At 41.9% G+C, this 26455-nt stretch overlaps 1 protein-coding gene across 3 annotated transcripts in view; it reads right to left on the reverse strand.

Moving 5' to 3' along the window:
- Positions 1–22483, reverse strand: part of Gm7697 (predicted gene 7697) — a 49332-nt gene extending 26849 nt beyond the window's left edge. Inside the window, exons 1-6 of one of the 3 annotated variants that reach the window (XR_003947395.1) lie at positions 22115–22479; positions 19283–19397; positions 18288–18461; positions 17329–17411; positions 16246–16404; positions 15464–15516 (exon numbers count right to left, since the gene is read on the reverse strand). Coding sequence is in view for 1 of the 3 variants with exons in the window: in XM_977914.7 (XP_983008.3) it covers positions 15464–15516; positions 16246–16404; positions 17329–17411; positions 18288–18461; positions 19283–19397; positions 22115–22371 (841 nt within the window). In the remaining 2 variants the exon portion in view is untranslated. Of the gene's footprint in view, positions 1–15463; positions 15517–16245; positions 16405–17328; positions 17412–18287; positions 18462–19282; positions 19398–22114 lie in introns of all 3 variants that reach the window. The other 2 variants (XR_870489.3, XM_977914.7) reach the window with 2 other exon arrangements.
- Positions 22484–26455: the final 3972 nt, after the last annotated feature.

Genomic DNA, 26455 nt, shown 5'->3' on the forward strand with positions numbered 1-26455 from the left:
ACTCCCTGATTGGCTGCAGCCCATCGGCCGAGTTGTCGTCACGGGGAAGGCAGAGCACATGGAGTGAAGAACTACCCTTGGCACATGCAGAGATTATTTGTTTACCACTTAGAACACAGGATGTCAGCGCCATCTTGCAACGGCGAATGTGAGGGCGGCTTCCCACAGATCCCCCTTTTCTTTTAATAAGAGCAATAGGCCACCCATATTAATGAGAGTGGAGATAGAGGTCAAATCCCCAGTGTGCAGGTAAAGGAGCCGTACACATAACCTCCTCTTAGGCTCATCACCCACAGGGGTCCTGGTCTGGTCCCGTGTCGTTTTTCCTGGGGAGAAGGACACTTGAACACTCAACCTTCTTGAAAGATGACATGTCTCCCTAGAATAGGCTCATATATGCCGCAGAGCCCTTCTACTGCAGTGCTTAGCCGTGCAACTCTCTCGGGCTGCTGAAGCACACTCACTCTATCCCGTGCAATGAGACTAGCCTCATGGGGTGCAAGAGCTGAATGGCCAGCGACCTATTGCTTAAGCATAGATAACCATATATCAGGGGAAGCACCATGTTCTAGAGCTGCAAGTGCCTGGGCAATAACCACCTTGTCTCTCCTAGTTTGGGCCTTAAGCTTACAGACCAACCAGAGAAGCAACACTAATCCACAGCAAAGTGTATCTCCAAATAATATCAATCCCACCCATTCTTTAAAGAAGGAAAATGCTGAGGAGATCCAATTGGGTAATCCTTTGGTCAGGGACAGGTCCAAGCGCGTGGAGTTGACCTGAATAATGGCAATTCTCAATTCCCGAAGGGTCTGTTCAAATTCAGCCATCCTATTCTGTAACATATACTGAGAAAGACTTTTTGACAAATTAGCTGCCCTAGTAAATTTTTCATACTGAATGGAAGTAATGCACAATCCCGGAAACTTTTGTTCACATCCCAGCTGAGCTATTTGCCATAATACATCTAGTTGTTCCTGGACAAGATCTATGCGTTGATTAACCAGCATGAGACCTCCCTGTATCTTGACATTAGCTGAGGCCTGTTTATCTATGACTGTGGTCACCGAGGCTGACAATGTGTTAATGGTGTCAGTCGTCTGGACCTGTCCAGACAGAGCCAAGACTGTCTGAATCAAGGCCAAACCCAGTTCCTTGTTACTGGTAAAAAAGCAGGGGAATACTTGAGCATTATACATCACCGGCATTGGGAGTGGAAATGTCGACATTATCTCCCAACGCTGCTCTCTCTTTGTTATTGTCACCCTGGACATCACCAAGACGAGGGACATCAGTATTCCCTTGGTCAGTCTGGATTTTTCGGGTGAGTCTTTCTGGTATCCAAAATGGGTTGTCTTCATTCTGTGGAAAAACACAAACAGCTCCCCTGGATCTTATCAAAATAGGATCCGGGCCATACCATTTATTATCAAGGACATTTTTCCATTTAACCATCTCATTGGGCCTATCTGGCTCTGAACAATGACGTTCAGCCGCAGTATGGCCATGAGCATCAAGATTTAAAAAATTGAGTGTAAAGAGTGCCATAGACACAGACACTCTTGGTACTCGGGGTAGAGCCTCGACTCCCCTTTTCTGTTTTAATAGATGGGATTTGAGGGTGCGATGCGCACGCTCAACAATACCCTGTCCTTGAGGGTTGTATGGAAGTCCAGTCAGGTGGGTCACGTCCATCTGACGGCAGAACTGCTGGAATTTTTGAGATGTATAAGCTGGTCCATTATCAGTCTTAAGGAGTTTGGGTTTCCCCCAAGCACTCCATGCCTCAAGGCAATGTTGAATCACATGTGAGGCCTTTTCTCCGGTTAACGGAGAAGCAAACATGATGCCAGAACATGTGTCAATGGACACATGGAGATATTGAAGTTTTCCAAAGGAAGAAACATGTGTAACATCCATTTGCCAGACCTGTAGAGGTCGAATACCGCGTGGGTTAATTCCCACATGAGGAACTGGCAAGAACTCACAGCAGCTTTGACATTGAGTAACAATGTCACGGGCTTCTTTTCTTGTCAAGGAGAAATGACTGCGTAATGTTTCAGCCGTCACATGAAAATTGTTATGAAAATTTCTTGCAGCCTCTACCGGGGATGATAGGGCAGCAGCCACCACTTTAGTGGCCTTATCTGCCAAATCATTTCCCAGAGCCATGGGGCCAGGTAGGCCTGAATGGGCTCTAACATGAGTAATATTAACAGGAAATCTTCTAGATAACAAAACTAATTGTATCTGCTGAAAAATATTGGCAACTTTACTGGAAGGCTTAATCACTCCAGCCACTTCTAAAAGATTTACTGCATTAACCACATAACAGGAATCTGACACAATATTAAGGGGGTTCCAAAAAGGTTTTTAAAACTTCTAAAACCACTAAACATTCTACCACTTGAGGTGAATTTTCATTATATTGTTTGGATACCACTTTACCATTAGCCACATAGGCACCTATGCCAGTTTTTGATCTATCAGTATATACCACAATCCCGTTTTTAAGTGGGTTTCTTACCGTTATTTGTGGAAACACAACAGATTGATTTTGGGCAAACTGTAAAATTGGATGTTTTGGATAATGGTTATCTATTTGTCCTGAAAAGGAGGTAACTAAAACTGCCCAATCATTAGATGTGGCTGCCAAGGTTTGAACCTGTGCAGCGGTATAAGGTACAATTAAGATATGGACTTTGTCCAAAGTGGGTGATTGCTGCTTTTAGGCCTTTAAGGGCAAGCTGTGCAATTGCATCAGGATACCAATCTATTATTTTAGCTGGGGATATGTTTGGATGGATCCACAACAATGGCCCATTCTGCCACAAAACTGCGGTTGGCAATTGTGCTGTCTTAAAGACACACAAACTGAAAGGCTGCGAATCCTCAATACGTTGTAATTGTGCATTCTGTAAGGCATTTTCCACTTTTTGTAAGGCCTGGTTAGCAGCTAGAGTAAGAGCCCTAGGGGAGGAGATATGAGGATCTCCTTCTAAAATACCAAACAAAGGCCTTAACTCAGCGGAAGGAATCTTCAAAAAAGGTCTGAGCCAATTAATATCTCCCAACAGCTTTTGAAAATCATTTAAGGTATGGAGGTGATCTCTTCTTATCTCTACCTTTTGGGGCACAATCTTATCTGGGGACACCACAGAGCCCAAGAATTGTCTTGTATCAGAAATTTGGACTTTTTCTGTGGCTATCTGTAAACCCCACTGACTTAAAGTTTTAAGTAGAAAAGGATATGCCTTTTGTAGCTAGGTAAGCTTTTTATGGCACAGGAGGATGTCATCCATGTAAAGGAGCAAAATTAAAGAGGGGAATTGTTCCCTCACTGGCAAAAGAGCTTCTTGCACATAAAGTTGGCACATTGTAGGACTATTGGACATTCCCTGTGGTAAGACCTTCCATTGATACCTCTTATCAGGTTCCATGTGATTAATAGAGGGGATGGTAAAGGCAAATCTGGGCCTATCCCTTGGACACAAAGGTATAGAAAAGAAACAATCTTTAATATCTATAATAATTAAATTCCAGCCACGTGGTAAGGCGGAAAGTACAGGGAGACCCCTCTGTACCGGGCCAAATAAGTTCATTTGCTCATTAATGGCTCTGAGGTCATGGAGCAGTCTCCACTTTCCTGACTTTTTCTTAATTACAAAATTGGAGTATTCCAAGGTGAGGTAGATGGTTCAATATGGCCTAGTTTTAATTGTTCCTCTACCAGTTGAATCACAGCTTCCAGTTTTTCAGAGGATAGGGGCCATTGAGGAACCCACACTGGATCCCCTGTTTTCCATGGTATGGGTCATGCTGCCCCAATGGCCCCTAGGGAAAACCCAGACCCTGTCTGTCTTGGTTTCCATTAGGTGAGATGGGCTCTATCCTTCCCTGTTCTTGATGTCCTAACCCTTTTCCTTCTTTATAACCCATCTTTGCCATGATATTTTTTGCTTTAGCTGAATACCCTCTCGATGGGGCATTTTCATTGGACAAAATAAGGCCCAAATGCTGCATAATATCCCTTCCCCAGAGGTTAACCGGGAGTGGGAGCACATAAGGTATGAATTTCCCTTGCTGCCCTTCAGAGGATTCCCACGTCAAGGCAACGGAGCTTATAGTGGGACATGATTGATATCCTAGGCCCTGTAATGAATGAGATGACTCTGTGGTAGGCCATGCTTTGGGCCACCAATGTGTAGAGATTATACTTTTATCTGCTCCGGTATCAAGGATGCCTTCAAACTCTTTTCCGTTGATCTTAAGGAGGAGCTTAGGTCTATCATTCAAAGATACAACCAAATAGGCAGAATCATTTCCCGAGGAGCCCATTTTCTTTATCTCAGGTCCTGCAGATTTCTCCCTGGCATTATCAGGGAGGAGCAGCAGCTGAGCTATCCTATCTCCTTTACTAATAGAAAAAACACCCTTAGGGCTTGAGCACAGGACCTGTATTTCAGGGGAATGTTGACAATCCATAACTCCAGGGTGGACTACTAAGCCCTGCAAGGTGAGTGAACCCCAGCCGAGAATAAGGCCCATGGTTCCTGGGGGCAAGGATGGTATAGGCTCCACCGGCACCGGCTGAATACTCATTTGAGGCATTAGTAGGAAGTCGGAGGCGGCACGCAGGTCCACCCTTGTGGGTCTTCCTGGGTCGCCTCTCTGACTGCTTCCTGGGTCCTGACAAACCGGTTCCCATATCTTTGAGGGCCCTGGGACCGAGGGCCCCATGGCCCGTTTTTTGACACATCAGCTGATTGGTTATCAGGTGGGGGAAGGAGTCTGCCCTTTATATTCCTCACAGAGCGACACTGGTCGGCTCTATGATAACCCTTGCCACACTTAGAGCAAAGAGTGAGAGTCCCCCCCTGTTTATCTGGAGCTCTGCAATCTTTCTTAAGATGCCCAGGCTTCCCGCAGTTAAAACATGTCCTCTGATCATTTCTGCCCATGGAGCGTTTTTGGGATTGGAGGATGGCGGCCGCTAAGCCTGCATTGGTGAGAGGTCCCCCAAGCTCCCGACAAACCCTGAGCCAGTCTTGTAAACCTTTGTTCTTTCTTGGGGCTATGGCCGCTCGGCACTCCTGTGTGGCTTGCTCATAAATGAGCTGTTCTACCAGAGGTGCGGCTTGCTCTGAATCTCCAAAAATACGCTCTGCTGCCTCTGTCATTCTGGCCACAAAATCTGAGAATGACTCCTGAGGTCTCTGGACGATCTTTGTTAGTTGTCCAGTGGCCTCACCTGCTCGGGAGAGCGCCTTCCAGGCCCTAATAGCCGTGGAGGAAATTTGGGCATAAGCTCCCCAGTGGTAGTTTGTTTGATCAGCAGTATAAGCTCCCTGACCCGTTAACAAGTCAAAAGTCCAATCTCTCTGCTCTGGAGTCAAAGCAGCAGCGTTTGCTCGGGCCTGCGCTTGTGCAGCCTCTTGCCATAGAGCTCTCCATTCCATATATTTGCCCATACTAGGGAGAGCGGCTTTTGCAATCATTTGCCAGTCGGCAGGAGTTAGTGCCATGCCAGCAAGCCTGTCTAACTGCACCAAGGTAAAATTAGCATTGGTTCCATATTTACGGACCGACTCGGCAAGCTCTTTAATCTGCACATATTCTACCGGAGCGTGGACACGCCCACTCTCGGCTCCTTCAAAGACCGGAAATGCCTGTTGTATTTTCCTTTGTTCCTCCTTTGGAATGAACGAGTCTGCGCATTGCCTCTCTGCGCAGGGCTGACGCACTACGCAGGGCGGGGGCTCCGCATAGGGCGGAAGTGCACTATACCTTGAAGCCGACTGCTCGGAGGCTGAGCAGCATGCTGGCCTTCGCCAGCCGCTTTTGGCTTTTTCCTTAACTGATTAGCTAGCATTTTATCTGGCTGGTACCCTTTTCTCTCATAATGAGCTGCTTCCTCCTCCAAGTCTGTTTCTTCAGAGGAGAATTCTTCATCTGATTCAGAGCTACTAAGAGCTGGCTCCTTGAGCTCATCTAGTGATGAGTATAGGCTCCTTCTCCTAGAGACCTCTGCTAATTGATCTTTTTTCTTTTCTTTTTTCTTTTCCTTCCTTCTAATCTCTCCCCAGGTATTCTTACCTGACCTAAACTTTTCCTCGGGTTCAAGACCCGTGGAAAGGCCTGTATACTTATTTTGTGTACCATATTTCCTCTTTGCTCCTACTCTCTCTCCCCGCTTTACTTCTGATAGATTGCCCTGAATTTCATCCAGAATTTTCAGCCCTGCCTTAACCGCTTGATAACATGTGAAAAGGAACAAAAAGGTTCCTAACACTAGAAAAAGTTCAAGGCCAAACATACCTTGTAAAGCTATTTCCCACTTTACTTCTGATAGACTGTCTTGAATTTCGTTAGAAAGTTCAAGACCAGACTTACCTTGTAAAGCTATACTTACGGGTACCCTGTTCCCCAGCTGAAGAGTTCTGAATTCACGCAGTTGAATCCTTCTCAACAGTCTGTTTTACGGGAACACTTCATTACCACCGTTCCCCAGCTGAGGAGTTCTGAATCCAGGCCGGATCCTTCTCAACAGTCTGTTTTATGGGAACCTTTATGACCGTGACCCGCAGTTCTGGTTCCGGAATGAGGGATCTTCCTTGCGCCGGTGATGGTAACCGTCCAGGGTTTTCTCATCCCAGGATTTCTCGTCCCGGGTTTTCTCGTCTCGGGTTTCAGCACCAACTCTTACACGCGTTCGCGACTGGCCAGGAAGAACGCAACAAACCGGAATCTTCTGCGGCAAAGCTTTATTGCTTACATCTTCAGGAGCCAGAGAGCAAGAGAGAGAATGGCGAAACCCCGTCCCTTTTAAAGGAGAATTATCCTCCGCCTAGGACGTGTCACTCCCTGATTGGCTGCAGCCCATCGGCCGAGTTGTCGTCACGGGAAAGGCAGAGCACATGGAGTGAAGAACTACCCTTGGCACATGCAGAGATTATTTGTTTACCACTTAGAACACAGGATGTCAGCGCCATCTTGCAACGGCGAATGTGAGGGCGGCTTCCCACGACTAGTAAATATTATCCTGAGTGAGGTGACCCAATCACAAAAGAACACACATGGTATGTACTCACTGATAAGTGGATATTAGCCCAGAAGTTCAGAATACCCAAGATACAATTCACAGAATACATGAAGCTCAAGAAGAATGAAGACCACAGTGTGACTACTTCAGTTCTTCTTAGAAGGGGGATCAAAATACCCATGGGAGGAGATACAGAGACAATGTTTGGGGCAGAAACTGAAGGAAACGCCATCCAGTTACTGTCCCACCAGAGAATCCAGCCCATATACAATTACCAAACCCAGACACTATTGTGGATGCCAACAAGTGCTTGCTGACAGGAGCCTGATAGAGCTGCCTCCTAGGAGGCTCTGCAGTGTTTGACAAATACAGAGGTAAATGCACACAGCCAACCATTGGACTGAGCACAGGGTCTCCAATGGAGGAGCTAAGAAAGGACACAAGGAGCTGAAGGAGTTGGCAGCTCCATAGGAGGAACAACAATATGAACCAACCAGTAACTCCAGAGCTCCCAGGGACTAAACCACCAACCAAAGAGTACACATGGTGGGACTCATGGCTCCAGCCACATATGTAACAGAGAATGGACTTGTGGGACATCAAGGAGAGGAGAGGCCCTTGGGCTTGTGATGGGCCCCAGTGTAGGGGAATGCCAGGACAGGGAAGCAGTAGTCGGTGGGTTAGTGGGCAGGGGAGGAGGGATGGGATTGGGGTGGTGGTGGTGGAGGGGAAATGAGGAAAGGGGATAAAGTTTGAAATGCAGATAAAGAAAATAAATAAGTAAATTCAAAAAATAATGTGAATGACTGAAAACAATTAGATTAAATTAAAAAATAAATAAGAATTGTAGTCCGGAGACACAGCTCAACAGTTAAGCACACCCAGTGCTCTTCCAGAGGACTGCAGTTCAGTTCTCAGTACTGTCTCTAAAACTCCAACTCTAAGAGAATGCCTTCCTCTGGCTTCAAGGGTCACATGTGCACATAGAATTTTAAAAATAAAAATTATTCTTTAAAAATGGCAAAAGAATGTGGTATGTGTATACAATGAAATTCTATTCAACTATTAATAGTAAAGACATAATGAATTTTGCAGGCAGAAGGATAGAACTTGAGATTATCATCCTGAATGAAGTAACCCAGACCCAAAACATGGATGGTTTGTATTCACTTATAAATGGATATTAGTAATAAATTACAGGATAACCATACCATACTCCACAGACCAAAAGGGGATAAACAAGGGGTAAGGACCAAACAAAGTTGTTTGAACCTGACTTAGAACAGAGAATAAAATAGTCATAGGAGCAAAATGGAAGGAGAGAACTAGGTGGGAGTGGGGATGGTCAGGGAAATGGGGTGTTTCAGTATCAGATATAGGGAGACACAGGGGAGATGACCTGATGTCCATGAGAATGAAGGGATATCCGCAGGTGGCAGGGGTTGGGGTTTGGGACAATATTCACATGTTTGTCACATTGCATGGTGAAAAAAGCCTTTGATAAAATCAAACACCCCTTCATGTTGAAAGTCTTGGAGATTTCAGTGATAAAATTTGCACATCTAACCAAAATAAAGGTAATATATGACAAGTCAATAGCCAACAACTTAAATGGAGAGAAACTTAAGATACTAAACAAGGCTGCCCACATACATAAGAGACCTCAAACAATCTACCAAAGAATGCCTACACCAAAGGTGATAAACACCTACAGCAAAATGGCTGAATAAAAAAAATTGACCCAAAGAAATCAGTAGCCCTCCTTTATACAAAAGATAAAAGGGACAAGAAATAAAACCCTTCACAATGGCCACAGATGATCTAAAATATCTCAGTATAACTCTAACCAACCTACTGAAAGACATGTCTACCAAAAACTTCAATTCCCTGAAAAAGAAGTTGAAGAAAACATCTGAAGATGGAAAGATCTCCTGTGCTCATGGATGGACAGGATTAACATGGTGAAAATGGCCACTTTACCAAAACCATCTTCAGATTCAATACATTTCCCACCAAAATTCCAACACAATTACTTACAGAATGAGAAACAGCAATTCTTAGTTTCCTATCAAAAACAAAAAATGCAAGATGAATATATATAATAAAATAATTCCTGGATGTATCATCCCTGGTCTCAAGACGTACCACAGAGCAATCAGAATAAAAACTGCATTGTATACCTATGGAAATGAACAAGTTGGTCAGTGGAATCAAATCGAAGACCCAAAAATGAGTCACATACCCACCAACACTTGATTTTGACATAAAAGTCATACAATGGAAAAAAAGAAAGAAAATATCTTCAACAAATGTTGCAGGTCTAACTAGACGTCTATGAGAGGATGAATGCATATAGACCCATATTTATCCCCCAGCACAAAACTTGAGTTCACAGGCACCAAAGACCTCTAGACCACTAAACCAGATACACTAAATTTACTAGGAGACAAGGTGGGAAATATCCTTGATACATTGGTTCAGTAGACAATTTTCTGAACAGAACACCAATGTCTCAGGCTCTAAGATCAATACTTGAAACATAGGGACTCATGAAACTGAAAAACTTCTGCAAGACAAAGGACATTGTCAATAGGAAAAAATGGAAACCTACATATTGGGAAAAGATACCCACCAACCCTACACTTGAGAGAGAACTAAAGTCCAAAATATATAAAGAACACAAGAAGTTAGGGAACTCATAAATCAATTTAAAAATAGGGTAAATAGCTAAACAGAGAATTCTCAACAGAGGAATCTCAGAAGTTTGAGAAACACCTGAATGTTCAAAGTCTTCAGTCCTCAGTGAAATGAAAATCAAAAGGACTCGAAGAATCCATCTTACACCAGTCAGAATGGCTAAAAATCAAAACCTGGAGTGACAGCACAAGCTGGCAAGAATATTGGGCAAGGGGAACACTCTTCTATTGCTGGTGGGAGGGCACATGTTTACAACCCCTTTTGAAAAGTAATTTGGGGGACACCCCCAAGGAACCACACAGGATTCCCCACGGGATCCTAAGACCTCTGGTGAGTGGAACACAGTGTCTGCTCCAATCCAATCGTGCGGGACCTGAGACTCCATTAATTAAGGAAGCAGATAACCCTGCCTGATCAGAGGCACAAGTCCCTTCTGGTTCACTCCAGCATCGGAGTTCCTTGTGCGCGGAGTTTCTGGACACCCCCAAGGTCCTCACAGGACCCTCCATGGAATCTTAAGACCTCTGATGAGTGGAACACAACTCCTGCCAGGAGGCAGGTTCGAACACCAGATATCTGGGCACCTGCCCTGCAAGAGGAGAGCTTGCCTGCAGAGAGTACTCTGACCACTGAAACTAAGGATAGATCTAGTCTCCCAGATCTGCTGATAGAGGGTAAAATAATCACCTGAGGAACAAGCTCTAACCAGAGACAACTATAACAACTAGCTCCAGAGAATACCAGATGGTGAAAGGCAAACGTAAGAATCCTACTAACAGAAATCAAGACCACTCACCATCATCAGAACGCAAGGGTGAAATCAACCAAGTGTAAACAAGAAGAACTATTCAAATGAGGAGTTGGTTCTTTGAGAAAATCAACAAGATAGATAAACCCTTAGCTAGACTCACTAGAGGGCACAGGGACAGCATCCTAATTAACAAAATCAGAAATGAAAATGAGAAGGGAGACATAACAACAGATCCTGAAGAAATCCAAAACACCATCAGCTCCTTCTACAAAAGGCTATACTCAACAAAACTGGAAAACCTGGACGAAATGGACAAATTTCTAGACAGATACCAGGTACCAAAGTTAAATCAGGATCAAGTTAACGATCTAAACAGACCCATATCCCCTAAAGAAATAGAAGCAGTCATTAATAGTCTCCCAGGCAAAAAAAAAAAGCCCAGGACCAGATGGGTTTAGTGCAGAGTTCTATCAGACCTTTAAAGAAGATCTAATTCCAGTTCTGCACAAACTATTCCACAAAATAGAAGTAGAAGGTACTCTACCCAACTCATTCTATAAAGCCACAATTACTCTGATACCTAAACCACAGAAAGATCCAACAAAGATGGAGAACTTCAGACCAATTTCCCTTATGAATATCGATGTAAAAAAAACTCAATAAAATTCTCGCTGACTGAATCCAAGAACACATTAAAGCAATCATCCATCCTGACCAAGTAGGTTTTATTCCAGGGATGCAGGGATGGTTTAATATACGGAAATCCATCAAAGTAATCCATTATATAAACAAACTCAAAGACAAAAAACACATGATCATCCCGTTAGATGCAGAGAAAGCATTTGACAAGATCCAACACCCATTCATGATAAAAGTCTTGGAAAGATCATGAATTCAAGGTCCATACCTAAACATGATAAAAGCAATCTACAGCAAATCAGTAGCCAACATCAAAGTAAATGGTGAGAAGCTAGAAGCAATCCCACTAAAATCAGGGACTAGACAAGGCTGCCCACTACTCCCTACCTCTTCAATATAGTACTTGAAGTCCTAGCCAGAGCGATTCGACAACAAAAGGAGATCAAGTGGATACAAATTGGAAAAGATGAAGTCAAAATATCACTCTTTGCAGATGATATGATAGTATATATAATTGACCCTAAAAATTCCACCAGAGAACACCCAAACCTGATAAACAGCTTCAGTGAAGTAGCTGGATATAAAATTTACTCAAACAAGTCAATGGCCTTTCTCTTCACAAAGGATAAACAGACTGAGAAAGAAATTAGGGAAACAACACCCTTCACAATAGTCACAATTAATATAAAATACCTTGGCGTGACTCTAACTAAGGAAGTGAAAGATCTGTATGATAAGAACTTCAAGTCTCTGAAGAAAGAAATTAAAGATCTCAGAAGATGGAAAGATATCCCATACTCATGGATTGGCAGGATCAACATTGTAAAAATGGCTATCTTGCCAAAAGCAATCTACAGATTCAATGCAATCCCCATCAAAATTGCAACTCAATTCTTCAACGAATCAGAAAGAGCAATCTGCAAATTCATCTGGAATAACAAAAAACCTAGGATAGCAAAAACTCTTCTCAAGGATGAAAGAACCACTGGTGGAATCACCATGCCTGACCTAAAGCTTTACTACAGAGCAATTGTGATAAAAACCGCTGGTACTGGTATAGTGACAGACAAGTTGACCAATGGAATAGAATTGAAGACCCAGAAATGAACCCACACACGTATGGTCACTTGATCTTCGACAAGGGAAGAGCTAAATCAAGTGGAAGTAAGACAGCATTTTCAACAAATGGTGCTGGGACAACTGGTTGTTAACATGTAGAAGAATGCAAATCGATCCATTCCTATCTCCTTGTACTAAGGTCAAATCTAAGTGGATCAAGGAACTCCACATAAAACCAGAGACACTGAAACTTATAGAGGAGAAAGTGGGGAAAAGCCTTGAAGATATGGCCACAGGGGGAAAAATTCTGAATAGAACAGGCTTGTGCTGTAAGATCGAGAATTGACAAATGGGACCTCATGAAACTGCAAAGCTTCTGTAAGGCAAAAGACACCATCAATAAGACAAAAAGGCCACCAACAGATTGGGAAAGGATCTTTACCTCTCCTAAATCAGATAGGGGACTAATATCCAATATATATAAAGGACTCAAGAAGGTGGACTCCGGAAAATCAAATAACCCCATTAAAAAATGGAGCTCAGAGCTGAACAAAGAATTCTCACCTGAGGAATACCGAATGGCTGAGAAGCACCTGAAAAAATGTTCAACATCCTTAATCATCAGGGAAATGCAAATCAAAACAACCCTGAGATTCCACCTCACACCAGTCAGAATGGCTAAGATCAAAAATTCAGGTGACAGCAGATGCTGGCGAGGATGTGGAGAAAGAGGAACACTCCTCCATTGTTGGTGGGATTGCAAGCTTGTACAACCACTCTGGAAATCAGTCTGGCAGTTCCTCAGAAAATTGGACATAGTACTACCGGAGCATAGTGCAATACCTCTCCTGGGCATATATCCAGAAGATGTTCCAACCCGTAAGAAGGACACATGCTCCACTATGTTCATAGCAGCCTTATTTATAATAGCCAGAAGCTGGATAGAACCCAGATGCCCCTCAACAGAGGAATGGATACAAATAATGTGGTACATTTACACAATGGAGTACTACTCAGCTATTAATAAGAATGAATTTCTGAAATTCCTAGGCAAATGGATGGACCTGGAGGGCATCATCCTGAGTGAGGTAACATAATCACAAAAGAACTCAAATGATATGTACTCACTGATAAGTGGATATTAGCCCAGAAACTTAGTATTCCCGAGATATAAGATACAATTTGCAAAACACATGAAACTGAAGAAGAACGAAGACCAAAGTGTGGACACTTTGCCCCTTCTTAGAATTGGAAACAATCACCCATGGAAGGAGTCACAGAGACAATGTTTGGAGCTGAGACAAAAGGATGGACCATCTAGAGACTGCCATATCCAGGGATCCATCCCCTATTTAGCCTCCAAACGATGACACCATTGCATACACTAGCAAGCGTTGGCTGAAAGGACCTTGATATAGCTGTCTCTTGTGAGACTAGGCCGGGGCCTAGCAAACACATAAGTGGATGCTCACAGTCAGCTATTGGATGGAGCACAGGGCCCCCAATGGACGAGTTAGAGAAAGTATCCGAGGAGCTAAAGAGGTCTGCAACCCTGTAGGTGCAACAACATTATGAACTAACAAGTACCCCGGAGCTCTTGACTCTAGCTGCATATGTATCAAAAGATGGCCTGGTCGGCCATCACTGGAAAGAGAGGCCCATTGGACACACAAACGTTATATGCCCCAGTACAGGGGAATGCCAGGGCCAAAAAATGGGAATGGGTGGATAGGGAAGTGGTGGGGAGGGTATGGGGGAATTTTGGGATAGCATTCTAAATGTAATTGAGGAAAATACGTAATAATAAATAAATAAAATGATAAAATAAAATTAGATTCCCAAGTATTAAAAAAAAAAAAAGAAAAAAAAAGAAAAGTAATTTGGCAGGTTTTGTTGTTGTTGTTGTTGTTTTCTGAAAATTAGGAATAGTTCTACCTCAAGACACAGCTATATCACTCATGGGCATATACCCAAAAGATGTTCCACCATACCATCTCAATAACTGTTGCTCAACTCTGTTAATAAAACCTTTATTTGTCATAGCCAGAAACAGAAAACCGAGATGGACTTTAACTGAAAAATAGATGAATAAAATGTGGTATACCTACACAGTGAAATATCATTCCACTGTTTAAAACAAGGAATCCATGAAATTTGCAGGCAAATGGGTACGCTTTGAAAATATCATCTGGAGTGATGTAATCCAAACCCAGACACACAGGCATGGTATGTACTCACTTAGAATGAGTACTTTTCCAGACATATAGTGCAGGATAATCATGCTAAGATCCACAGACTTAAAGAAGCTAAAACACGAGAACAAAAGGAAAATGCTTGATTCTCACTCAGAAGGGAAAATAAAATAGACATTAGGATTTGATTTAGGGAGGGAAATTTGTGGGAGATGGAGAGGGAACTAAGGTGGGGAGCAAGAGTAGGGTGGTATCAGGGAGAAGAGATACCTGAGGAGAGGCACCTCTGTGATGAAACAAAGACCAGGGACTGTGGGGGCTCTTAGGAATCTATAGGGGTGAGTCAACTAGCAGCAGGTGATATGGAGCCCTAAGCAATCTTCTCCTGTAACCAGAAGGGACTTCCAGTGGAAGGAGGGGAATACCAATGCCCTCACAACAACATCAACCCAAAATTTATCCTACCTACAAGATATTCAGGGATTACAATGGAACAGAGATTAAGGGAATCGCCACCCAATAACTGGCCCAACTTGAGACCCACACTGTGGGAGAGAGCCAGGCTTTGACACCATTAATGATGTTCTGCTATGCTTGTAGACAGGAGCCTAGGATAACACTTCCAAGAGGCTTCATCCAGCAGAGGATGGAAACAAATGTACAGAACCACAGATAAACATCAAGGGGAGTTTGGAGAGTCTTGTGGAAGAGTTGGGGAAGGACATTGAACTCAAAGGAGAACATTGTGACTGAGGGGTCAGGGACACCACAAGAAAACCTACACAATCAAGTAGCCTGGGCCCATGAGGGCTCACAGAGATTGAACCACCAATCAAAGAGCATTCATGGGCTGCACATAGACCCCCTCCCCATATGTAGCAGATGTGCAGCTTGGTCTTCATGTGAGTTCTCTATAAACTGAAGGGCGGACCGCTTCACACTGTTGTCTGCATTTGGATTCCTCTCTGCTAGTTGAGCTGCCTTGTCTGGACTCAGTGGGAAAGGAGCTTAATCTCTACTCTTATTTAGGGTAATAGGATTGGCTACTATATACCATATTTATATTCACTATAAAAATCTTACCTTCATTGAACCTGACATGCTTCACTTCAGTTCTCTGAGCTGATGATCCAGTACTGTGACATAGATTTTAAAGTTAGCATTATTGTGCTATTCATAAGAAAAATATTTAGCAAGTGTTTTAAGTACTTTATATTTGTGTCCCTTCTGTATCTTACTTTAGATGTTTACAAACAATATTTTTTTTGAATCAGGATCTCACTATGTATCCATGCTGGTCTGAAAATTGCTCTATGGAGCATGTTGGCCTTAACTCACAGAAATCTGTTCATGTCCTCCTTCCCAAGTTCTGGGATGCAATGCATGGGCCAACAAGACTAGACAAAATGTTGAATTCACTTTTCAGCAATTGACTATGATTGCTGACTGCTCAGCTCCCACCTTTTCTCAAGAGGAAATATGAGGAATACTTAGCTCTTAATTAAAACACAAACAAAGTGCACACACACGCAAACACACACACACAAACACAAACACACACACACACACTAAAAAGAATTAAAGACAAGATCGGGCATGCTCAGGGTGGTTTGGCTGTAGACACTTATGGAAGTCTAAAAGGAAGGATTCCAGGCCTGAAGGAGATAGGAACTCCAGAGGATGACCAACTACCAGAATCAAATAACATGAACCCTCAGGGCACTCAGAGATGGAACAATGAAACAAAGAACAAACATGGGTTGGACGGATATCTCCGAGCACCTATGTAGCAGAGGGGCAGCTAGGTCTTCACATGGGTCCCAATCAACTGGAATGGGGGTATCAAAAAAAGCTGTTCATCCTACCTCAGTTTTATTCTTCTAGCTGAGCTACTTTTTCTGTCCTCAGAGAGAGACGAAGTGCCAGGGTTTGGACATACATGGAGTCCCAAACTGCTCAGAGGTGAAGTGGAGGAGGGGCAGGGAGAGACTGTGGGACTGGGTGACCAGGAGGGGGTCACTGAGCTAGATGTAAACATGAACAAGAAAAAAATAAAATTAAGTTTTTACATATATCATTAAAGTTTTGAAATGTATCTTAAATCACAGAAAGAACTGTTATTTGGAAATAATGGCTCAACATAAACAACAGATATACATGTCCACTAAACAGAAAATTTCAGCATAAAGAGATGTATTCCATATGGAAAAAGCATGTGGCATTGTAAGAGCAAACTCTTTCAGAGCTAAATATTCACAGAATTCAGTACAAGATTTATAACGCTAATTAAAGTAGTAGACTCTGCGGAAAGAAATGAACTACTTATATATCCACTTTGAAAGCTCCATCTGAAGTGGGGAAGAAAAATGTCTTGAACTGCGGAATCACCAAAGTTGCTGGGTACCTGTGCTAGGACAGTTTAAGAACATCTCCCAGTGAAAGGTAGTTTTCTGCTGACTTGGACATTTCAGGACTCAAACATCATTTGGAAACACTGCTTGGTACCTGTGATTATGTATGGTATAATTCTAAAGAAATGGCTTATGCTGTCATCTTTGGGGTCACAGGTTATAAGTTTTCAGGCTTAGGGACTGTGGGTGTTTATCATGGTAGAACACTTGCCATAGACACCTATGGCTCTTAATTCAGTGACAAACACTTTCAAAAGTAAAAATACAGTGGCAGTGGAGCAGCAACCGATCTTGGTTATCCTTTGGCTTGGTGGATGGCTCATGAGGTGAACTCCTGAACTAGGCAGTGATCCCTGGTGCATGCTGTTCTTTGTTGTGGTGAAACTGTCTCTTTTCCAGCTCCCACTTCATGTGTGCTAAGCTTCCTAACTATGCCTCTGAGTTTCTTACAATCTCTCTATCATTTTAATACTCCTGACTTAAGCAATTGTCACCCTCAAGAGCAGCACTAAGATTGAAGAAAAGAAGAAACTGTACCTTTTTGCACACTTTGCTGCTAAAAATTCTACCATTTCAGGTTTCTGTTCAAATGTTGCAAGTTGCAATGGTGTCAAGCCATACTATAAAGGAAAAAAATATTGCATTTTACAAAACTACTTGTTTCTCAACAATCTGCTCATCACCGATTTTATGAAGATAAATAGACAAGAAAAGAGTCACAAGGGATCATTCACCCTACAACACCTGCTGCACTTTCCCACACACAGCTGTCTTTTCCCTTTGACACGCCTTTTCCCTGTCCAACACTGCCTATAACACGGCTCCCTTCCAGAACTCTCTCCAAACACTCAAGGATTGCAATCTTCTTAGCTCCGTGGAGTGGGGCCTCCATTGCCACAGCCCAGAATACAGAGTACACTGTGCTATGCCCCTGTTGAAGGAGTGTGCTCAGGAGGGGTCTGGAGCAGAGTTTCTCAACCTGTATTTCAAATATATTTCTTTTCTAAACTAAGAATTTATCTCAGAAGCTTGACAGCCTCTCCCATGTACATCAAAACTTTTTAAACCTTAAATAACTTTTTTGGCATATTTTCTCCAGTGACCAAATTTCTTCATTTGCCTGTTACCTCTCTCGTTTTCCAGTCTACCCTTATCCTAAGCCAAACACATATCAGTACCTTCTTTGCACCAACACATTTCTATTTATTCTACAATCACTTAACTTGAAATGAATTTATTTTTATTGTCTGTGCGTATGTGATGTTTGTGTGGTCCTAAATACTTTATTTTTGAATTTTAAAATCAAGGCCAATTCTGAGACAAAATACACTATTTTTTTTAATGAACTAGCAAAAAATATGAAAAAATATATTTGGTGAAAATAAAAGGGTTCCACTGAATAGATTCAGTGAGAATGCATGAGCTTCTGTGTGTAGAAAATAGATGTGCATGTCACTGCTAGAGGTGCCCTGGGAATGAAGTTGAGTGATCTTTACCTCTGTTTTGGCTTCAATGTCTACGTTGTGCTCAAGGAGCATTTTTACAATCCTTAAGTTACCCCTGGATATAGCATGGTGTAAGGCTGTGTTCCCACTGAAATCTATCAGATTTGGATCCGCATTGTGGGTGAGCAATACGGAAGCACAATCCACATTGTCTCGTTGGGTGGCCTGTAAAATTGTACAAAGAAATACATCTTAAATTCAAGGAAGTCAAGAGAGATGTTTTCTACCATTGCACTGAATACTTTCCCTTAAATAAAACATAGAGTTTCACTTCTGCATATTATCACTCTCTTTAGACACAAGGTCTTTTAAGAACCCCCAGGCTTGCTTGCCTAACTTTATAATCTCCCCACCACATCTCTTTCCCAGTGGTAGAATTTAAGGGTTCTGTTAACACACCTAGATATTCTAAGAATTCAGGCTCTGTGCTGGTTTGTTGTTGCATTTCAGAGATTAGTTCTTTGGTTAGGTTTTTTGTTTGTTGGTTGGTTTTGTTTGTTTGTTTGTTTGTTTTTCTTTTTGCCAGTGCAACACAGGCTTAACACACCTAGAAAGATTCTCACTTGAGGAAATGCCTCTATCAGACTGGCCTCTGGGCAACTATGTGGACTTTTTTTTTTTTAATTTTAAATTGAGATAGAAGTTGGAAAGTCTCGGTTTTAGGAGTTGGGGTATGCCTGGGACAAAGTCCTCAATTTTGTTAAAAAACAAAAACAACAACAACAAGTAAACACCTGAGCAAGGCTTGGTAAAAGCCATGGAAAAGCTGCATTCTCCTGTGAACTCCAGTTCAGTTCTTCCCTCCAGTTCCTGATTTGAGCTCCTGCCCTGGTTCCCCTTGAGAATGATCTGTGATATGTAAATGTAAGCCAAATAACCATTTCCTCTCCTGAGTTGTTTCTGGTCAGTGTTTTATCACAGCAAGAGAAACCAAACAAGGACAACCTCTATCCATTTTCATGTCAAAACAGATGGCCAATAGCTACCTTAATCAAGGGTGTGCAGCCTTCATCATCCCGGATGTTAATGCTGGAATTATTTTCTAATAATAGTGTCACCACGTCTGGATGGTTGTGGGCACATGCATAATGCAGCGAAGTCCTGCAAATGGAAAGGGCATTTAGGGACATTCCCAAATGCTAAATAAGAGCCCCATCTCCTTTAAGCACCACATACTATGAAGCTAATTTTCTTCTGATGTAAGAAAATAACTGGAATTGCCTTATTTATTTATGACTACTCAAATGTTCATTTACTGTGCTAGGGATAATGTGCATGGCTGTGTCCACATAAGGCAGGTGTTCTCTCACGACCTTCATCCCTGTACAAAGAATCATAGAAAAGTTCCCAGTAAGTTCATCTCAGCATGAATTCAAATCCTACTCTAATATCTGGTACTCACTAGTGACTACTTGGGATTTCTATGAGCTCCATGACTCCATTTCCAGATCCAAAGAATGGAGATTAAGCATAGCTGTTATCTTACCCGGGGCTGCTGGGAGGCTTCAGGTTGGATGGGCAAGAACTCTGCTAGAACATTACAAGCATTTACAGCTCCTGAGAGTTCAGCATTTGCTCATCATGATAATGATTTCTCTTCCTTGTTATAACAAGCACAACATTTCAGTGAAGGTAAAACAGGATTCTATCAACAGTACACATATAAAACTTTTCTAGTCAAAGAAGCTTACATGTCTTTAAAAATAACTCTTTTTCACCAACTAAGTCTTGAACATGATAATCCTCCTAACTCATCCTAAATAGTGGCCAGTGACACTGGGCTCACTGTCCCTTTTCATTCACATTTTAGCCTCTCTAACATTGGAATGTCATTTATCATTTCTATTATTTAGCAACTATAATTGCCAATATTTTTAACTTTGTTTCTCTACAAAATAAAGGGTTATCATGAAACCCATTGTGCCTTACATTGAACAAAATATGGCACAATCCGCAGGTAAATGGCAATGATACAGATCACTTGTATCTATGTAAATTCTTAAAAACAAACAAAACTCTAAGACATCAGCCATCAATTCTTTGTCTGTTTGTTTTTCATTTCTACAGTTCATTTTTTTATGCCCATGAGTAGTGTTTCCATACCTGGTAGCAGGGGGAGCACAACCTAGTTGTTAGGTAATAGATACAGTATCCATGGTAATCCAGGCACTAGATGGTAGCAAAGGAGGACCTCATGCTTTGCCATAAAATGGTCAATGTGCTCCTGGACTCACACCAAAATTGGGTCAATATCCATACAAGGTGATAACCTATGCCATCCTAGCTCCTATGCTTGATATTCAAAAGGCTACAAGCTCAATGAAGCAAGGGTTCCAATGAGCATGCTTCAGTTCATTTAACATTTAAATTTATAGAATGTAAGGAAGCTTGACTGGGCAGAGAAACATAATGGTATAAGACTGGAAAGATCTGGAGAGATAGCAGAATGTGTATTCTACACAGTAGATATCTAACTTATGTGTGGGGAACGAATGGGCTGACAGAATGAAAAACTACAGTTGGACAACTCAGTGTTTTTAAAGAAAACATTCATTAAGCAAACGAGTATCCTAAATTATAATTTATAATTTATTCATCTATTATTTATATGAAGCTCCAACTTCAAGCCTCTTTGAACTACAAAATGTTCAAAAAGCTTGTGGACTACAGAAAATCTACAGTTGTGTCATTGATTCCCGTTCATAACCTAGTATGACCTAAAAATAGGAAATAAGAATGAGGGGCTGGGATGGTGGTAAAACTCAATTGGTAAAACACTTGCCCTGGAAACCTGAATGCAGATGTGGGGATATGGGAATCCCCAAACCTTACTCGCCTACAAGTCTGAGAATCAGTGTGCTCCAAGAGAGTAAATCAAACATACCATGGGATTTGGGTGAGTGAACATGTCTCTAAAACTGAGGGACCATTGGGTGGAACCCACCAGGGGCCCTGATGGCCAGAGTTCAGTTCCCAGAACCCACAATGTGGCAGAAGAGAACTGTCAAGTGTCGATTTCTCTGATTACCCCACACTTAGTTCCACATGTGTGCGACACAGAAAAGTGAGAGGAAGACAATGTCAGTCCCTTAACATGTGTATCAATGCACAAATAACATGTACATATGATGAGAAATGGGATTGGTGGTGGTGGGGGAAATGTATATTTGTTCCAGTTCAAAATGTCTTTGATCCATTAACAAAAATGGGTCATATTGATCTAAGATTTCATAGTGATTTTTTCCATTTCAGTTGACAATTTATCTTATGATAAATTTTCCAGTGTTGTATATTAGTGTTAATGGTCTATATATTGAGACAAATCTAGACAGGTGGCTTGGCAGTTAACAGCTCTAGGTATTTTTTCTAGAACACTCAGCTTTGATTGCTAGCACCCACATGGCAGCTCACAACTGTGTATAGCTCCAATTCGAGGGGACCAAGAACCTGATTGTGTCACACATGGTGCATCGAAAATGCACATAGACAAAACCTTTGTGCGTGCTTGTGTGTGTGTGTGTGTGGGTGTGTTTGTGTTGCTGTGCATGAGTGTCTTCAAAGTTTTAGTGTAACATAAAAATAAAATGATGTAGTTTAATCAAGGCCTAGGGCCTGGTGTTCCAGGGTATGCAGGTCTCATATTACTAAGAGCATTAAACACAATGCAGGAGACCCCAGTGGAAATGACCCTAAGCATGACATCTCTCCTTTATTAGTATGTGGCCCTGAAAGTTGATTTTTCTGTTTATCTCTGAGTATACCTGACAGATCCCACCCACCTCTGTGTACCCCCCCTCACCAATTTCAAGCCCCATTACCTTTTCCTTCTATCAGATTCATCCACATGATGTTGACTGGAGTGGATTAACTTCTCTGTTGTATCAAGGTCACCCACGCTGGCCGCTCGTTGTAATGGACCTATAGGATCATAGCCAATCAAGTAGAGGGGATATTTCTTCTTTTTCTGAGGATGCATGCATCTAAGACCCAGACATGAATGCCACAGGCGGGTGTACCAGCGTCTCCTTCTGGGGATGTTCATTGTCTGGGCACCATAATTGATTTCTTCCTCCATTATTGGAGCCTAGGGTCGCCCACGAATCTTCTTCCCTCTCTTCCCTTCCCTTTAACTGATATCTGACTCCCAAATTCTATAATTAAAGAAAAAAAGGCAACTCTTGTATCTAAAAAGCAGGAGAGCACAACCAGTGTGAAGTGAGCTGTACTTCAGCACGTAGCAGCAGCACAGCTCTGCTAGCACCACCCCAGTGACATGCTCTGAGCACACAATGGTGCTATCTATGATGCGTGTATTCTATGCGTTTCTTCCTCAGAGTGCAGTGGCAGGAGCCCACCCTCCTGGGTGCCTGGGCAAAGCACTGTCAGTTTTGACTCTGCACTAGATCTTTGTGCATGGCCTTCAAAGGGAATACTGAGGGCAGATAGGTGATGGTTCAGATCCTTTGCAACCCTGCAGCCCTGCCAATATGTGGACCTAACTGGCCTGATGGGACAAAAGTGATCATCCTGTGTTGCCAAACCCAGACCCAACACCACAAATATGTTATGTGGCCTCTTTTAAGGATGTTAGTGGTTAAGGATCTGAGATGAGAACTATGATCTAAATAACCGCACAGGATTAGTATCTTGTAAGAAACCAGTGGGAGAATGCTATCTCCCAAGGAAGAGCAAGTAGTGTAGAGTGTTATAAAGAGATAAAGAAAAGCTAGAACAGGAGGGTTTAATAAGAGGCAATTGGGAGAGACAGGTAGAGGCATGGGGTACACCCTTCCACAGCCCTCACCTCTTTCAGGCTCTGTTATCTGCCCCTCCTATTCATCAACATGATATTGACTGGAGTTGAGTCTCTCCATTGTATCCAGGTCACCCTTGTTGGCTGCCCAGGGATTCCTACCTGAAAATGTAGAGGGTCAGTTTCCTTCGGTTATGTAAGCACCCACAGCCCTGGCATGCAGGCCTAGGTAAAGTAGGAAATAAGGGGAGGGACCACAAACACTAAAGGCCCTTTGAAAAGCTATATGGAAATCAGCTACTCTAGCAGCTTCCTATACATTTATGCAAGGGATCCTTATGGAGCCAAAAACTGACAGAGGAGACAAGGCTCCAACTACACATCCTGTGCCACCAAGTTACACCTCCAGTAACAGGAATGGGTTGCAACCTGTTGAGTCATTAACCAAAGGGTCCTACATTAAGCCTCAACTATCAGCACAGGCTAGTGCCAAGAGTATTGGGTGGTCTACACAATGTGATGGTTAGGACTGATTTCTGAAGGTCACCTTTCTGTCATCACAGTGCATTAGGTTGAGCTGGGTCTAACTAGACTCTTCACCCTACTAACCAGAGTTCATAAGATTGGAAGGAAACCTGTTACTACTGGAGGACAAAGGAAATCCGCAATATCTGTCAGCTACAAACCCTGAAACTTACAATAACACCTACAAGGCAGCTCACAACCATCTTCAAAGCCAATTATAGGCTATCCAAATCCCTCTTGCATCTTCACAGGCCCAGACATGTGCACAGTGCACACACATACATGTAGGCAAGACATACATACACATGAAATAAACATAATTTATATTTCAATAATAATGGGTTTATAGGTATGTAATACACTTATGTACTAAGTTAATTCTTAGAAAGTATACAATCTAGTAGTGCTTTCTTAGTATGTCATTAAAATTATGCACCCATCACTCTGTTTTAAAAACATTTTTATCTTTAAGAAGAAACCCCAGCAATGTATTGAATCATTCCTGCATCCCTGGATGAAGTCTACTTGATCATGATGGGTGATGTTTTTAATGTGTTGTTGGATTTCTTTTGCAAGTCTTTTCTTGAGTATTTTTTCATCAATGCTTATAAAAGGAATTGGTCTGAAGTTCTCTGTCATTGTTCAGTGCTTCTTGGTTTAGGTATCAGGGTGACTGTTGCTTATACCATGAGTTTGGCAGTGTTCCTTCTGTTTCTATTTTGTGGACTAGTTTGAGGAGTATTAGCTCTTCTTTGAAGTTCTGGTAGAATTCTGCACTAAAACCATCTGGCATCTGGCCCTGGGCTTTTCAGTTGTGAGACTTTTTTTTTTTTAGTATAGAATGGAGCTTATGTAGGTCATGGGGAGGGGAGTTAAGAGGGTAGCAGAGTCAGAGAAAGGCAGACAGAAGGAGAAAGTAGAGACATAGGGGCTGGCCATGGTCACATGGAGAGAGAGGGGAAGGGAGTGAAAGAGAGGGGGCACAAGGGGGAAGAGAGAGGCAAGAGAGCAAGAGGGTAAGAGCTGGTTGTGAGGCTTTTACTGCTTCTACTTCTTCAGGGATTATAGGACTGTGTAAATAGTTTACCTGGTCTTGATTTAACTTTGATAAGTGGTATCTGTCTAGAAAAAGAAAGTCCATTTCATTGAGACTTTCCAACCTTGTGAATACAGGTCTTTCAATAAAACCTATTAATTCGTTATATTTTCTGATTGTCTATTGTTATGTATCCTTTATCACTTCTGATTTTTGTTTATTTGGATACTGTCTCTATGCCTTTTAGTTTGGCTAAGGGTTTGTCTATCTTGTTGATTTTCTCAAAGAACCAGCTCTTGATTTTGTTGATCCTTTTTGTTGTTTTCTTTGTGTCTAATTGATTGAGTTCAGTCCTGATTTGGATTGTTTCCTGCTGTCTACTCCTTTTGTGTGTGTTTGCCTCTTTTACTAGAGCATTCAGATGTAGTTTTAAATTTCTAGAATGAGGGCTTTCTAATTTCTTTAGGGAGGCCATTAGAGGTATGAACTTTCCTCTTAGCAGCACTTTTATTGTGCCCCTTAAATTTCAGGTATGTTGTGCTTTCATTTACATTGAATTCTAGAATGTCTTTAATTTCTTTATTTCTTCCTTGACCCAGAGATCATTGAGTAGAGAGTTGTTCAGTTCCCATGAGTGTGTAGGCTTTCTGGTTTTTCTGTTGTTATTGAAGTCTACCTTTAACCTACTGTATTCTGATAGGATGCAAGGGGTCATTTCAAATTTTTTGTATCTGAAGAGGCTTTCTTTGTGACCAACGATATGGTCAATTTTGGAGAAAGTTCCAGAAGGTGATGAGAAAAGTTACATGCTCTTGATTTGGGGTGAACTATTCTATACATAATGCTTAGGTCCATTTGATTGATAACATCTGTTAGTTTTATTATTTCTCCATTTAGTTTTTGTCTGGATGACCTGTAGATTGGTGAAAGAGAAGTGTTGAAGTCTCCCATTAATAATCTGTGGGGTTTGGTGTATGCTTTAAGCTTTAATAGTGTTGTCTTACAAATGTGGTTGTCCTTGTGTTTGAAACATAGATGTTCAGAATTGAGATATCATCTCAGTAGATTTTTCTTTTGATGAGTATGAAGCATACTCATACAGGGAAGCCTGTATGAAGTATATGAAGTATACTCATACAGTATGAAGGATACTCATAGAGGGAAGCCTGTCTCTTTTGATTATCTTTGGTTGAAAGTCTATAGTATTAGATATTAGAAGGTTTTCGTCTTAGTTTGACTCAGCTTGATACTTAGGTCTGCTTGCTTGAAAAATTTTGGTTCAGCCCTGCACTCTGAGGTAATGACTATCTTTATTGCTGATGTGTGTTTCTTGTATGCACTACAATAGTGTATCTTGTTTTCACATCCATTCTATTTGCTTGTGTGTGTGTGTGTTTTTAATTAGAAAATTGAGTCGATTTATATTGAGAGATATTAATGACCTGTGATTGATAGTGCTTATTTTTTTTTTGTTTTTTGTTTTTTTTTTTTTTTTTTTTTTTTTTTGAGACAGGGTTTCTCTGTATAGCCCTGGCTGTCCTGGAGCTCACTTTGTAGACCAGGCTGGCCTCGAACTCAGAAATCCGCCTGCCTCTGCCTCCCGAGTGCTGGGATTAAAGGCGTGCGCCACCACGCCCGGCTTGCTTATTTTTTTTTTTGAAGCTTAAAAATTAAAGTTTTTTTTCTGAGTGCTCAGGAAGGTGGCCATTTCATGATCTGAACTGTATCCCTGAATAAAGGCTGTACAGCATTTTTATAGAATGGAGACAAAAAGCAAGGGTGGGCTGTTGCATTGACCAATTTTGACATAAGGGCTTAAGCAAGGAAATTAACAAGGAAGTTAAC

This window comes from Mus musculus, chromosome 8, assembly GCF_000001635.26.
Source record: "Mus musculus strain C57BL/6J chromosome 8, GRCm38.p6 C57BL/6J".
NCBI lineage: Eukaryota > Metazoa > Chordata > Mammalia > Rodentia > Muridae > Mus > Mus musculus.